General features: G+C 33.1%; 1 protein-coding gene across 1 annotated transcript in view; it reads right to left on the reverse strand.

Annotated features, from left to right (window-relative positions):
• Positions 1–2,125: 2,125 nt before the first annotated feature.
• LOC130229558 (uncharacterized) overlaps positions 2,126–16,541 on the reverse strand; it is a 32,658-nt gene continuing 18,242 nt past the window's right edge. Inside the window, exons 13-16 of the mRNA XM_056458428.1 lie at positions 9,308–9,451; positions 9,047–9,140; positions 8,873–8,954; positions 2,126–4,457 (exon numbers count right to left, since the gene is read on the reverse strand). Of these exons, the coding sequence (XP_056314403.1) occupies positions 3,930–4,457; positions 8,873–8,954; positions 9,047–9,140; positions 9,308–9,451 (848 nt within the window). The 3' untranslated portion in view covers positions 2,126–3,929. The remainder of the gene's footprint in view (positions 4,458–8,872; positions 8,955–9,046; positions 9,141–9,307; positions 9,452–16,541) is intronic.

Below are 16,541 nucleotides of genomic sequence, written 5' to 3' on the forward strand. Positions count from 1 at the left end.
GAAATGTTTGGTTGATGAACCAGTTATTTGACCCAAAGGTTCACATACTTTTTCCGCCCTGCGCTGTAAATGTTTACATGTTGTGTTCTATAAAAACATGAAAACATATATCGTTTGTGTGGTATTAGTTTAAGCAGACTGTGCTTTTCTATTTTTGTGACTTAGATGAAGATCAGAACACATTTTATGTGACATTTAGACCAAAACCCAAGTAATCCCAAAGCGTTCACATACATTTTGTTGGCAACTGTCTCTATATATATATTGCTAAAGCACTCTTGACAAAGATAGATTTTTGATTAAAGATTACCAAATCAAATAATAATAATAATAAAAAAATAGTTTTATAATATTAGCATTAGTTATATTTTCACATAAAACATGCACTACAATTATATTTAATGTGAACTTTACACATAGTAAGCAAAAGTCTCACAGAGCTGCAGCATGCAATGTGGGTTTGCTTTGTGTGAAAATATGGTGGAAAGCAGTGAGACGTTTAAATGATGACATTTCCTTTTCATCTTTGAACACTGCCTAATAAAGTGGTATATTCAAGTTACATGTAAATGGCTCTGTTTATGCTGTTTTCTGTTGAACGAAATCTTTTGTTGTAGATATTTTGCAGAAATATGTTGGAAACTGATAGCTATTGACACTCATAGTAGAAAAAATTATAACAGTAAAAATTTATAACAGTCTTTAAAATATCTTCTTTTGTGTTCAATAGAAGAAGAAAACAGAAGTGTGAGTAAATGATGACAGAATTCTATATTTTTGGGGTCAAACTATTTCTTTAAATTTTTTAAATGTTATAATAATATTTTTTCTTCTGGAAAATGTCTTATTTGTTTTATTTTGGCTAGAATAAAATAAGTTTTTAATTTTTTAAAATCCATTTTAAGGTCAAAATTATTAGCCATTTATTAAAATTATTTAACAGAAAGAAAACAGAAGTGTGAGTAAATGATGACAGAATTCTATATTTTTTGGGTCAAACTATTTCTTTAAATTTTTAAAATGTTAAATAAATTAGGAGTCTCCTGGAAATATTTAATAATGTTATGTAATATTTAGTGGGTCATATGACAGACAGTTGTAGATGTACAGTAGTCAGCACAGCACAGTAGTCAGCTGTATATATATATATATAATATTATATATAAACATTTTTTTTCTCCAAATGATGTTTAACAGAGAAAGGAAATTTTCACAGTATGTATAATATTTTTTCTTCTGGAAAATGTCTTATTTGTTTTATTTTGGCTAGAATAAAATAAGTTTTTAATTTTTTAAAATCCATTTTAAGGTCAAAATTATTAGCCCTTTTAAGCTATTTTGTTTCGAAAGTCTGCAGAACAAACCATCGTAATACAATAACTTACTTAATTACCCTAACCTACCCAGTTAACCTAATTAGTTAAGCCTTTAAATGCCAATTTTAGCTGTATAGAAGCCTCTTGAAAAATATCAAGTAAAATATTATTTACTGTCACCATGGCAAAGATAAAAGAAATCAGTTATTAGAAATGAGTTATTAAAACTATTATGTTTAGAAATGTGACAAAAAAAAAAAATCTTCTCTATGTTAAACAGGAACAGGGGGGCTAATAATTCTGACTTTAACTATATATATAAATATATATGAGCATTGTCTGTAGCAGTGCAGAGCTCGATGTACATATATATATATATATATATGTACATATATATATATATATGTATATATATATATATATTTATATATGAGCATCATCTGTAGCATTGCAGAACTCGCGCTAGCTTGCTGCTACGAGTGTGATATTGAGTTTATACAACAGTTCGACGACATAATCGTGTATATAAAAATGTTCCGTTAATTCACCAACGTCACTTTAGAGCTAGTATTTGCATGATTCTCTAGCGTGATGTCTAAAGTGATGACAAAGCAGGTGATTTTGCTAACATTTTAAGATTATAAGGCTGAACTGCATAAAATGCCATTAGTCTAAAGACATCTCCCAGTATTTCTCTGTTGCAATCAGGAAATCACAATAATTAACCCCGAAAAAAGCCAAAGCAATGCAAACACTACCAGATTACTGTTGTGTTTGCAATGAGGAAAAACACAAACACATGCAAACACTTCCTCTTTCTTTCTTTTTACTGAACTAGTCTGCAGTAACGGAAAGAGGAGTTCATTAGAAACAAACAGATGGCCAACCAAAAGGTAACACAGTAGGGTCATACAAAGAGTGGCCAACACAAAACACATACATTGCTGATATGTGAGTCCAATCTTAAACTCAATACACTATATTACAATGGTATAAATGCAGCACTACAACATAAACAAGAGAGAGATCGATTTAGAATGTCACTCACCAGTTTAAAAATGTTTTGATCAGCTGTAGTTGGAAAATACACTTAATTTCTTTAAGAGCTAATTACTATATGTGGTCTCTGTCGCCATCTTGTAGATGGACAACGTCAACCATCTTTGCTCTGCTCAATGACAGGCTGATGTGCTGACGTGCTGTATCTCAGAAATTATATATATTTAAAATTGGCACTATCCTTATAAATAAACTGCATAATTACATAACTGCGTAGTTACATAACTTTTACATAACTACATTCTCGCCTAAAAAAGCCTCAAGTACATTATGTTGTCCAACAGCTGCAATATTTGTCAAACTGTAGTGAGTTTATTGATCTGCTGTCGCTCTATGTGGGTGGAGTAATACACAAGCATGAGGAGGCTGTACGAGTTCTGATATTGCAAAATATTGCACTGGTATCAGCCAATCATATTCGAGAACCAGACAAAACTGTTGTATAAATATATACAGTTGAAGTCAGAATTATTAGCCCTCCTGAATTATTCGCCTTCCTGTTTATTTTTCCCCAAATTTCTGTTTAACAAAGATAAATATTTTCAACACATTTCTAAACATAATAGTTTTAATAACTCTTTAAATAACTTTTAATAACTTTTAATATCTCTAATAACTGATTTATTTCATCTTTGCCATGATGACAGTAAATAATATTTGACTAGATATTTTTCAAGACACTTCCATACAGCTTAAAGTGACATTAAAGGCTTAACTAGGTTAATTAGGTTAACTAGGCAGGTTAGGGTAATTAGGCAAGTTAATGTATGACGATGGTTTGTTCCGTAGACTATCGGAAAAAAAATAGCTTAAAGGGACTATTAATTTTGACCTTAAAATGGTGTTTAAAAAATTAATTCTCCTTTTATTCTAGCCGAAATCACACAAATAAGACTTTTTCCAGAAGAAAAAATATTATTAGACATACTGTGAAAATTTCATTGCTCTGTTAAACATCATTTGGGAAATATTTAAAAAAAATAAATAAAAAATCAAAAGGGGGCTGAAAAATTCTGACTTCAACTGTATATTCCCAATTGCTGTTTAACAGAGCAAGGAAATGTTGAAAGAGAAAAGTATTATTACTTTTAGTTTGTTTGGAATAAAAGCAGATTTAACATTTTTAAACAATTTTAAGGTTAATATTATTAGGCTCCTGAAGATTTTTTCCCCCGATTGTCGACATAAGAAACCACTGTCGGTAAATACCTTGCCTCAATATCCTAACTTGACTAGTTAACCTACTTTAGTATTTAAAATGCACCTTAAGTTGAATAATGACATGTTTCAAAACACAGAAAATAAATTGATCTAAGCAAAAAACAGTAGTCAGTACTAACACTTGTGAACAAATGTGAACATTCAACATATATCTCCCATTGTGGGAGATGTTGAGTAACTAAAGTTCAGTTGTAACAGGAAAATGAAGGCCCTGCTCTGGAGCCAATAAATGAGGCTCTTAACCCCAGAGGGATTGTCAAATAATCACTGTGGCTGAAGCTGCATTAAAAACTTTAGTTCCGTTACATCCATCAGGGTTGCTAGACTGTTTACTTATTGCAAAACAGACTGTCGAATGTAATCCTGTCCTTGATGTCCAGCAACAAAACTTGGTTTTACTGTTTGAATGGATGGACTCTGAATACCCTTCATAGTGACCTGCTTGAAGATCTCCATGGTGGTGTAATCGCTCATGAAAGCCACAGCAGGCGTTTTGGAAGTTGCGGGAGTGAAGTCTGAACCTGTTATGGTCTCTCCAGGGTCTTTACTTTCTAAGCTTATGACTTCATTGTCAACAGAATTGCTAAAAGTGCAGTCTGTTTTTCTGAAGTCCAGAGGGAAGGTCTCTGTAGAAACAGATTCTCTGGTGGGGACTTGTGTTGGTGTATCTGGAGGTTCGATCTCACTCATGGTGGAAAGGCTGTCCTCGTCTTCACTGAGATGAAGCTTCACACCAGCTTGAGAAGGGGAAGGACTTCTGAATGAAAATGCATAACCCTTGTTCTCAATGAAGCACACTGTACGGGGATCACAGCCCTCACTTTCCTCTAACCTTTGTCTGGTCAACGGCTCCAGGAGACTCTAAAGACAAAAAAACAAATGGCAGAAATATTAAATATTCATTTTCAAATAATTGACCCTTCCCACCAAGCAATTTTGTGTTTAATAGACATCTAAGAGATGTCTAAACATAGACGGCTTGGCTAAAACAAGGCTAATTTTGGGCTGTCAGAAAATATCTAGACATTTAAGAATTGACCAAAATTAGACTAGAGATCAAATAAACGGATTAGCCAGGCTTCATCTGACATTCCTGGTGACTAGTCTAGATTTAGTCTAGTCTAGATAGCTATTCTTAGATGTCTATTAGGTTTTCACTGACTTGTTTTAGCCAAGCTATGTTTAGATCTCTATTTGATTTCTTTTAAACACACAAAAAATGCTTGCTGGGTTAAGAATGATTTTGTAGTCCGTGGTCACATATTATGTGTGTATTGCTGTGTTCAAGTCCTGTGACTTTCCTACAGTGTAAAAAATGCAGGGTTCCACACAACTCATTCATGTTGACCCAACACAAATCGATTACGTTAACCTAACACTTTTAACAAATCTATGTGGATTGAATATAAAAAATTAAGTTGTCCCAATGAAATCTCAAGAATTGTGTTGTTTCAGCTTATTTTAAATGAGTAGTTTGAACAAGCAAAAAAAATGAGTGTACTTACAAGTTGACAAGTTATAATAAGGGTCAAGTCACTTTCATTAGCACAAGTTAGCATTGTATATATTTAAAGAAAACGCCATAAAATACGGCAGGATTTATTAGCTCTGCTTACAGAAAACGAAGAGCAAAGACTTCACATCTATTGTATTTTGTCATTGACATCCAAAAGAGTTGACTTTACGTCCATGAATTATGCCCATTGATCTTTATATGATATACATATATATGAAATATATAATTGAATATAATAATCATTCTCTATCATAGATCAGTGATTCCACTATGTTTCTCACTAACTCTTTTAATTGACTTGTTTTCTCATTTATTTAATTTACACTTTTAAAATTAAGGGTGATACAACTGTCCTGATAAAACGAAGAAAGCAGCCTCAGATATTGATAAATGTCCTGAAAATATAAAGTAGTTCAGTATAATCATTAAGGATATTATATATAATCCTTATACATTTTATTTATTTATTTTTAATCAGAAATATTTTTTTCTTTTTAAATATTTCCCAAACGATGTTTAACAGAGCAAGGAAATTTTCACAGTATGTCTTATAATATTTTTTCTTCTGGAGAAAGTCTTATTTGTTTTATTTCGGCTAGAATAAAGCAGTTCTTAACTTTTTAAAAAACATTTTAAGGACAAAATTATTAGCTGCTTTAAGCTCTATATTTTTTCAATAGTCTACAGAACAAACCATTGTTATACAACAACTTACCTAATTACCCTAACCTGCCTAGTTAACCTAACCTAGTTAAGCCTTTAAATGTCACTTTAAGTGTCTTGAAAACTCCAAAGAACCATTCTTTTAATGAAAGGACAATTTTTAAAGAGCCCATATTATGGGTTTTTGAAAATGCCCTTCCATGTAGTGTGTAACACAGCTCTAAGTGAAGTGAAATATCCAGCTAAGGCTTAAATCTGTAAGTGTACAGTGTTTAAAACTATTGATTCATCTATAAAAGAGTCGACTCATAGTGCTTCAAACGAGTCGTCTTGATAACGAGTCATTAGGTGTTTCGCGATGACGCAGCCACGAAACACAAGCCTCGCCAGTAGTTACGCGCGCAAACCAGGGAGATTTGAAACCTGCGGCCCCGCCCACTAACACAGAAAAAACACTAGACACACACACACACAGACGCCGCCGGTCCAATGAAGTCACGCTGTGCTCAGATGGATAATATTGACAGTCTCTACCCAAAGATGAAACTGTGAAGAGTCAGTGGTTGAGGTTTATTCACTAGTGTAAGTAAGTGCGATTAAAATTGTTGCCTCGTTTACTCTAGCTTGCAAATTATGTATTTATTGTGTTTTGTTACTTGTTAACCTGGTACAGTACACGCGGTTACTCTTTATATTCTCTTATCACATGTAAGCCCCGTTAAAAACGCGGCGCGTGCCGCTTTGTTTACGGATTTAACGTTAAAGGCTTTTGTGAGCTCGCGTTCCACTGCCGTTTGTCGTTGCTATGGCGATCGTAAGCTAGGAGACAGGAGACTCGCGTCGCTTTCCCTAGTTCTGAGGAGCGTTGTGTGTGTGTGTGTGTGAGAGAGAGAGAGAGAGAGAGAGACTCGCGTCGCTTTCCCTAGTTTTTCTGAGGAGCGTTGTGTGTGTGTGTGTGTGTGAGAGAGAGAGAGAGAGAGAGAGAGAGAGAGAGAGGCTAGGAGACTCGCGTCGCTTTCCCTAGTTCTTCTGAGGAGCGTTGTGTGTGTGTGAGAGAGAGAGAGAGAGAGAGACTCGCGTCGCTTTCCCTAGTTTTTCTGAGGAGCGTTGTGTGTGTGTGTGTGTGTGAGAGAGAGAGAGAGAGACTCGCGTCGCTTTCCCTAGTTTTTCTGAGGAGAGTTGTGTGTGTGTGTGTGTGTGTGAGAGAGAGAGAGAGAGAGACTCGCGTCGCTTTCCCTAGTTCTTCTGAGGAGCGTTGTGTGTGTGTGAGAGAGAGGGAGAGGCTAGGAGACTCGCGTCGCTTTCCCTAGTTCTTCTGAGGAGCGTTGTGTGTGTGTGTGTGAGAGAGAGAGAGAGAGAGAGAGAGAGAGAGAGAGAGAGAGAGAGAGAGAGAGAGAAAGAGACTCGCGTCGCTTGTTGTGTGTGTGTGTGTGTGTGTGTGAAAAAAGCCTTACACTATGAAGCGCGTGTGCACTGTGACTACTTTTATATAGTTGATTACCAGCTGGGCATTTCACTCTGTCTCGTGCTGAAGCCTGTCACTGTCGACCAATCGCAGCAGGCTGTCATCGGTCCAATCAGCGCAGATTAGCTTCGCGCTGAGGAGGGGGTTGGGAACAAATGAATCGCTGAACGATTCATATGGGAGTCGTTGGGATAATTAGGTAAAAATAAATGCAGATTATAAGACCATCAAAGTGTTTTATGACCTTGCATGCATATTAGACTGTTGTTGGAGACCCTTACAACCTAAATATGACCCTATTTCATGTATAATATGGGCTCTTTAAGCTTTTTCTGAATGAATAATTCATATTTATACATGTACTGTATGAATATGTTATTATTTGTAGATATTTGTATTTAGATATTTAGGTAACACTTTATAACAACTACACACTATGAATCATCTACTAAGAATTAGCAAATTGTTAGTTCTTTATTTGTTAAGCATTAACTCTACATTAACCAACATTATAAACAGCAGTTTATAAATACAGCTACAAATGCTGTATTTTTGACTTAAAAGTACATGTGTAATGAGCTTAATAATTGTGTTTTCATATGCATATATAAATGAATTACTTCAGTATTGCATTATTTCCGAACCATTTGTATTTAAGAGTAGTTGGTGGCTTTTAGAACCATTCAGAATGAGTTAACGATTATTAAACTATTCAAATCAACATTTATATATTTTACTATTCAGGCATATAGTGATGGCTATGCATGTAAATAAATGCTTTATTATCTCAACTGCATGCAGTTGTGTGACCTAATATAAAATGAGGGCTAATTATGTGTTACAAATCCCTTATAAATGACAATTTATTAAACTTGACAAGGTTTAGTATCAAATGAACAATAAATGTTTGCAATCTTATGTTAAAAATATATAATTACAAAAAATGTTAAACATACAGAAATAAATACAATTACATAAAATTGGCTAAAATAACAACAACAATATATTATGATACATTTCAATGTTATTTAGCGATGATTGATTATTTTGAGCATACCTAATTAAACCGCATGCGCAGGCTTTTAAATAATATATTTTTTTTCCTTCACGGCCGCACGCTGGAGATCCGGCACGGTGCCGAAATACTTTAAGCCCTGTATTTATGTACATCCTGTGTGTATTAAGCAATGTTTAAGTGAGGCGCACAACTAACGCACTCTGCGCTGGACTTTAGACCTGCTCTCAGCTGGTCTATTGTGCATTCTATTTTAGTTCCTCAAAATAGCAACGTGCCAGCAATTTGCCTTGACACACCTCCTTTTTTAGACCAAAACGCCTATGGGCGCACATATGAGTGTAAATGCATTTGCTATTTAAACAGTGTGGTGCAAAACATCAAAATGACACTTGCATCGAGCTGAAATAGCAAACAACAATTGCATTGCGCCTTGCGCCGCATTGTGCCGGGTGTATGATAGGGCCCACAGTGTGTAGCTATAAAGTGTTAGCAATATTTGTAGATGTACATGAATAATTAAATATATTTGATCAAGATCACTATATGAAAATAGTTTTTCATGACAATAAAATATAAGAAAGTATTACTCTGTCATTGCATTGCCCCATGCTTACCAGTTCATAGGTAATTTCAATTTTTTGAACAGCATTGCTCTTCTCTGGATCTGGTATACTAGGCCAGAGCAGTTTCTTGGCTCTGTAAAAAAAAATCTAATTAATATTAATTTCTACAGAAGTGATTGAGTGTATGCTGTTGTATAATTTTAAAGGTTGAATGCATGTCCATACCGGTGCAGAATCCGACAGCTGACATGAACCGCTATTAGAAGAATTAGTATTCCCACAATGATCGCAGCTATAATGCCATTCAAAACTGTCAAATCTGCTGGAATGAAACATGCAGTCAATACATATTTGATTCTTTCAATCTGTGCAGTTAGAAAACAAATCTCCTGAGACAGCCACATTCTCTCACACTTGTACTATTTACTAAGTATACTGAACTGTAAGGCAGGTAGCTCAATGATAATAAGATTTATTCAAGTTTACCAGGCTGATCTGTGACAAAGTGCTTAACATCACTGCGTTCTCCTTCTCCTGCCACTGTAAATGCAGACAGCTCCACTCTATATGCACTGCTGCTTTCCAGATTCAGCAGCTCATGACTGTTTATGCTGAGATTCACTTCGATGGCTGTAAAGGTGTAAGATGGAAAAAAAACAAAAAGGTAAAAAATTCCATTCCATGTGTATGTCACTGATTCATATAAACTGGAAAGAAATATTTCCTGATTTTTTTAGTTCACCCAGAATGTAATATTATAAAATCATACTTTTGAGCTGTTTTCCAGTTGCCAATAAACATATCATCATCATAACATAATAAAAGCGAATGCCATTTAATGGTTTTAGAAATGTTAGAAAATTACAAATAAATAGATAAATAAAGTATTTAAAAAGCTTATAAAATGTTTGCCATTAAATTAAAGCTAAAATGTGTAGTTATATGTAAGGTTCTCTATAGAATGATCTATCATTTTTATAGTTAAACTATTGAATATCAAATTTCACTCAAAATTAACTCCTGAATAAAATGCAATACATCGTTACTAGCTGTAGTACCTTATTATATTTTATAATAAGGTATATACCATTTGATATTTATATATACACTGTAAAAAATAAACGTTATTTTACAGGTAATAGTTTGTATTTTTTTTACAGAATTTTCCAGTTTTTTCATTATACAGTGAAATACCTGTTGTTTTACAGATATGTTCTGTAACAAAAAATTCGGTAACACTTTACAATAAATTTCATTAGTTTATGCATTTACTAACATGAACTAATGATGAACAACACTTGTACAGCATTTATTAATCATAATTGAACATTTACTAATGCATTATTAACATCCAAGTCCATGCTTGTTAACATTAGTTAATGCACCGTGAGTTAACATGAACTAACAATGAACAACTGTCTTTTAATTAACTAACGTTAACTAACATGAACAAATACTGTAGTAAATGTTTTCATTGTTTGTTCATGTTAGTAAATGCATCAATTAACATTAACTAATGAACATTATTTTAAAGTGTTAGCAAAAATTCTAACATTAAATTTATAGTTATTGCTTGTATTTTGGTATTACGTTTTTTTGTTGTTTTTTTTTAAAGGAAATGTTCTGTATTTTCTGAGAGTAACACATAATTTTATGTTACTATTTACAGATTATTATGAAACAAAAATTCAGTCAAATTGTTTTTAGTACACTGTAAAAAAAACCCCCTAATTTTACAAAAAATATCTCTAAATTTTTTACAGTATTTTTTTGTCATTTCAAATTAAATTCAAAACTTAGTAAAACGACAAACAAACTTTCTAAATTAACAGTTTGACTGTCATTTTAGGTACTTTATCATTAAAAACAATTACTGACATTTTTGTTTTTTATACAAGGAAATTACAGTTTTATTTATACAGTATTTTTTCTGTTATTTTAAATTATATTCAAAAGTCCGTAAAAACTACAAACAATATTTGTAAATTAACAGCTTGACTGTTATTTTATGTACTATAAAATTAATGACAAATTACAGAAATTTTCCTGTTTTATACAACATAATTGGCGTATTATTTAGTGTTTTTTCCAGTTTTTTTGAAGTACATTTAAAATTATGTAAAATTAAAGTAATAAATTGTAATTACTTGCTCTGTAAAAAAAAATTTTAAATCTTTAAAAAAAAGGTCAACTGACTGGCAGCTACGGCTGCCAAACAAAAACCATAAAATTACGGTAAAATTTCTTTGTTGAAATAAAGTGCAAAAAATAATAAATCTACAGATATTTTCATTAAAATGTTTACAGAAAAACACTGTTATTTTACAGACTTTTCCTAGATTATTACAATCAAATCCGTTCAATAAATAAAATAGATAAATTCCGCTCACATGCACCTGTTCCGGATTCCGCTAATTGCACACACACAGTCGGAGGATCGTTATGAACTGATTACATGGACTTTAAAAGCAGCACAGACGCACACACCAATTGCTAAGTCTTGTTATGCTGTTACTGTGAACATTATGATGCGTTTCTTTCTTTTGCTGTGCTTTGTTTGTTTATTGTTTATGTGGTTTGCTGCTTGGACTGACCATTTGGCTGTTATTTGACCATGACTCTGGATTCCCTGTATACATCTGTTTGCCCCTGTGTTGACTGTTGCTTGCCTGACCATCTCTGTGTAATAAACCTGCATTTGGATCTGCACTAATTTGTCAGCATCCCCTTCACATTCAAGTTCCATTTCATTTAAGATTTGTAACTGAATTATTCCATATATCTTAAACCTCTACATGTTTTACATAAAAACTATTCAATAAAATGCAACAACTGTAATCTTAAAGTTGTGAGAATTTTAATCAGTTGTATCTCGTTTGTTGTTTTTCCAGACGTTTTTGATCTAAAATAAAACTGTTAAATTACAACCATGAGCATGTCTTGACATTTTATTAAAGGTGTTTAATTGTAATAATTGAGAGAATTCTTTTAAATAACATTTTTTCTCTTGAAATTTTAGTGCAGTCACTTTATTGATGGTGTTCGATCATAAAAATCTAGGAAAAGTTTGTGAAATAACAGTGTTTCTCTGTAAAACATGCTACTTTAACAAACTACAAACCAAAGCATGCACCTCGCTTACCCGGGTTCCTAATTATGACTGATTACACACACAGCCAGAAGATCGTTATAGACTGATTTCAAGGACTATAAACTCAGCACACACAGACACATCATTGCTGAGTCTTAAACTGTTTCTTGAGCCTTATGACATGTTTTCCCTTGTCTTGCCGCATTTGACCCCTTTATTTTTTTGCCACATTTACACTTGGGATTATCTGTATGCACCTGTTTGTTCTTTTTAAATTATTCTTTAAAAAAAAAATTCTGTTTTAAATATGTTGAAAGTGGAAGAATTTATGGAATATTTAGAGATTTCATGCTTAATTACATGAATTAATCTATATAATCACATTAATTAATGTGTATAATTACAGTAATAACCTGCATAATTACAGTAATAATCATTATAATCACATTAATTTGTATAATTGTATTAATAACCTGTTATACAGTGATAATCTTTAAAATCACATTAGTTAATGTGTATAATTACAATAATAAATTATATATTGACAGTAATAATTAGTAAAATAACAGCAATAATCTGCATAACTGCAGTAATAATTATTAAAATGGTAGTAATTACCATTTTTTCCCAATTTTTTTTTCAGTTTAAATGCAAATTATCAACAGTAATAAACTGTAATTTAATGAATTTTGACAGTAAAGTATGTTCTGTATTTTTAGTTTTTGCATATAATTTTGTTACATGGTTATTTTATCTAATTCAACCGAAAATTTCTGGAAGCCCTGCTGCCAGTCTTTTGACCGTTTTTTTAGTGTACACAGAAGTTTTTTATGGTTTTTTAATCTGATTGGCCGAGAGCCATGCGATTTTCTAGCGATAACAGCACAGTTCCAGCCTCATTATTGTGTTTCACTTCCCCCACAGTGTGAGTACCGGTAACTCACTGTAGTTTAATAAATTTTGTGGCTGTTAGATCATATACAGTACATGAATTTTTGACACTAATTTTAGGCAAGACATTTTTCATGCATTTTCATCGCTCATGTTTCCACCAAAAGCAGTTTTATGACCTATACTGTACATTTATTCTGGAATATGAATGGTTAAATGTGCAATTGAATTCATTTTGAGTATATTTAATGACAATATTTGTTTCAGGGTAAACAGATTTGACTACAATGTTAGTTTTATGAGTTCTTTTGACTGATTTACATAGCATGTTTTTATTGTTGATTGTTAAATGTTATTCCTCAGAAAATTACATTTAATACAAATCACATGCATAAAATGTACTTTGTATTGCAAAGTAGTGCATGTTTGTACTGATGGGCAGTTCATGTTACATTGATCTGCCTTTAGATGTTGAAAGAGACCGTATAATGATCAGTCAAAGCAGGGGCGTAGATTTAGCATGGATGGAGTGGACGCGTCCCGTCAGCTATTGAAATGTTCCCACTAATGATTTAATTCACTTAAAAAAAATTGCGCAGTCGATAGTAACCTAGACATGCAGAAAGGTTAAATCATGTTCTCTCCTAGAGTCGCACCGCCCACAAACACATATGAACATTGTGATTGGCTAAGTCTTTCCCTGCTGCGTGTGAGAGGCTGAATATGCGTTCATATGTAACATATTTCCAGTTTTTCTGGAAACTGAACCTTTTTGTAGTTTATCCCCTCAATTTCTATTTGATTATGAGGTATTAAATATCACATTTTAGTGACATTTCAATAACTAATTTTTGATGTATTATCTTGTATTGTCGGATGGTTATCATAACCACACTTTTTGATGTACCAAAAATATTTCCTACTATTTGAACGTAAAGTTTTATACTACAGATTTATAAATAATGAATATTTAGAATAAAGAATTATGAAAAGATACGTATTTTTAAAATACAAATTTATTATCATCCATCATTCCTTTTTTTTTTTTTTTTATCTGTTAAAACTTGTTTTAAATTAAAAACTTAAGCCTAATCCAACTTTTGGTCTTTCGAACCACTCGAATCCCCCTTGGCTACTGGCCTGTTAATTTAACTTAATAAATTGTATGAAGAGATGATTAATTAATAATATATTTTAATAGCAGTTAATTAATTAATATAATAGCACACACACACACACACACACACACACACACACACACACACACACACACACACACACACACACGCACGCAAGCACGCACGCACGCGCACACACACATGTGGGTTTAAATATATATAGTGGGTTTAAATATTATATTAAATATTATATATATATATATATATATATATATATATATATATATATATATATATATATATATATATATATATATATATATATATATATATATATATATATAAACCCACTTTTAGCAGCATCGTTTTCTGTCAGTGACAAGCTCTGGACTTTAATTGAACTGCTGCTACAGCTTTATTCTTTTGGTTTTCAGCTCTTCTATTGTAGATTTGCTGGTGTTAAGATTACTGTCACATTGTATGACCTAATTTTGGCCAAGCTTTAGCTCCAGGCGTGCTGTATGGCTTCAAAATCGTAGGTATCTATTATATTTTGGCTGAAAACTACTTTGGTAAACAAATACGTTCTTGTTGACTCAATGACTATGTTGTGTGCAGCTTCTGTGGCTACAAAACAAGCCAAAGATCATCAACGCTCCAGAAGCATCCTTGACCTTTGGTATGAGGTGTCTAGTCTGTAGTGCAGTATATGTTTTTTTGCCTTTCACCAAATGCAGCATTGTGCGTTAAAGCAAAACATCTCAACTTTGGTCTTGTCTGTTCAAATGACATTTTCTAAAGCTGTTTGTTCAGATGCAACTTTGCAAACTTAAACCATACTTCTATTTTTTTTAACAGTAGCAGCTTTCTTCTGGCAATCTTTCCAAATATGCCATACTTATCCTGTCTTATAATTTGTACCTTTATGAACTTTCTAATTTAACATGTTAACCGAAACCTGATGTGAATCTATTGGATCGTTTGCTATTTCCTGATATTGGGTTGAATTTGCTTGAATGTCAACTTCTGGGATTATGGTTAGGGATTACTGCTGTCTCTTAGGAATGTCATCCACTTGTGAATAAACTTCCTGACTGTGGAATGATGGAACCTATTATCCATCCCAGATTGATGGAAGCAACAGCCTTTTCTCTAAGCTCATTGCTGATGTTTTTCCAACTTGACAATGTGTTAACCTGATGACTCCAGACCAAATAAATTAACAAAACTTTAGCTTTTTTAGAGGAGTTTACACTTACTGATGATTGGATAGTTAAAGGCATTTGATTAGAAGTACATATATGGCAACGTCCCCTCTCTATTCCTCTGTTAACAGTATGTGTGTCCAAAGTTTACGCCCATGACTTTTCCATTTTGGCTTTATTTTTTATAAATAAATAATGGCACAGTGCAATATGTCACGTGTTGCTGATCCAATGTTTTATTTTCCACAATTTAAGACTCACCAACATCTAGACTTTTTGTATTATTATGTTCTAATATGGAAAAATGGAATTCAAATTTTTCACATGACTGTACACAAACTGTTACTAGCTATGTTTCATTCCAAAGAAGCTAATTCGAGTCTTGAGAACAAAATCGTCACTTTTTGTTAAACTGGCGCCAAATATCAAAAAGAAAGCATGGATTTAGCTATGGTAGGAGAAGCCACTGGGGCGGCATGGTGGCTTAGTGGTTGGTCAGTTAACATTTCTGTGTGGAGTTTGCATGTTCTCCCCATGTTTGCGTGAGTTTCCTCTAGGTGCTCCGCTTTCCCCCTCAAGTCCAAAGACATGCGCTTTAGGTGAATTGGGTAAGCTAAATTGTCCGTTGTTTATATGCCCTGGTTCTCCAGGTTGGGGGTTGAGCGTTGGGCTAAGGACCCACTTCGTAATAACTAGATGTTACGAAACACCAACATGGTGCGAACAAATATCAACTTTGATATAAACAGCCCTGGGAGTAACTAAGAAGAAGCCAATGTGAGACTTTTTTTAATCTTAAAAAAATGATTTGCACACTTTAGAAGATGAAGACGAAATGCAATGAATGCACAGTATTTATTGGAGTGTGAGACCACACTTTGGGAATGCAGCAGCTCAGTGTTGGGAAGTAATAATACTGAACCACTTTGATGATTGGCTTTTCCTATGGGATTTTAAAATAATCAAAACAACATTTCAGATGATTTACAATGTGGTCAGTCTGCAAGTTGGTTCATTTCTGTCGTCCCATTGCTCTCATTTTTATCACATCATCTGTTAAAACAAATTCATCTTTTTGGACTTTTTGGATGCACTTACTGGACTTTATTTATTAAAAAAAATATATTGTTAGGCAAAAAGTTTATCCTACTCAATTGAGCGCATACTTTTCACATTTTCATCCAAATTTTTCCATTTAATTCACTGAGATGAGTACCTTTTTCAAAGGGTACACATGAAGTTCAAAAGCGTACCCTTTGAAAAGGTACCTTACCATTTCAGTGACAGTTTTTGTACTTTTTTAAAAGAGTGTGCATAATACACAAACAATAACGCAGAGAACAGTGACACTGATGAGGTGGAATAATTTGCATTAGCTTTGATTTTTTTATATAATTCTGGATGCTGTTGATGAA

The sequence above is a fragment of the Danio aesculapii genome, chromosome 5 (genome assembly GCF_903798145.1).
Source record: "Danio aesculapii chromosome 5, fDanAes4.1, whole genome shotgun sequence".
Taxonomy (NCBI): Eukaryota; Metazoa; Chordata; class Actinopteri; order Cypriniformes; family Danionidae; genus Danio; species Danio aesculapii.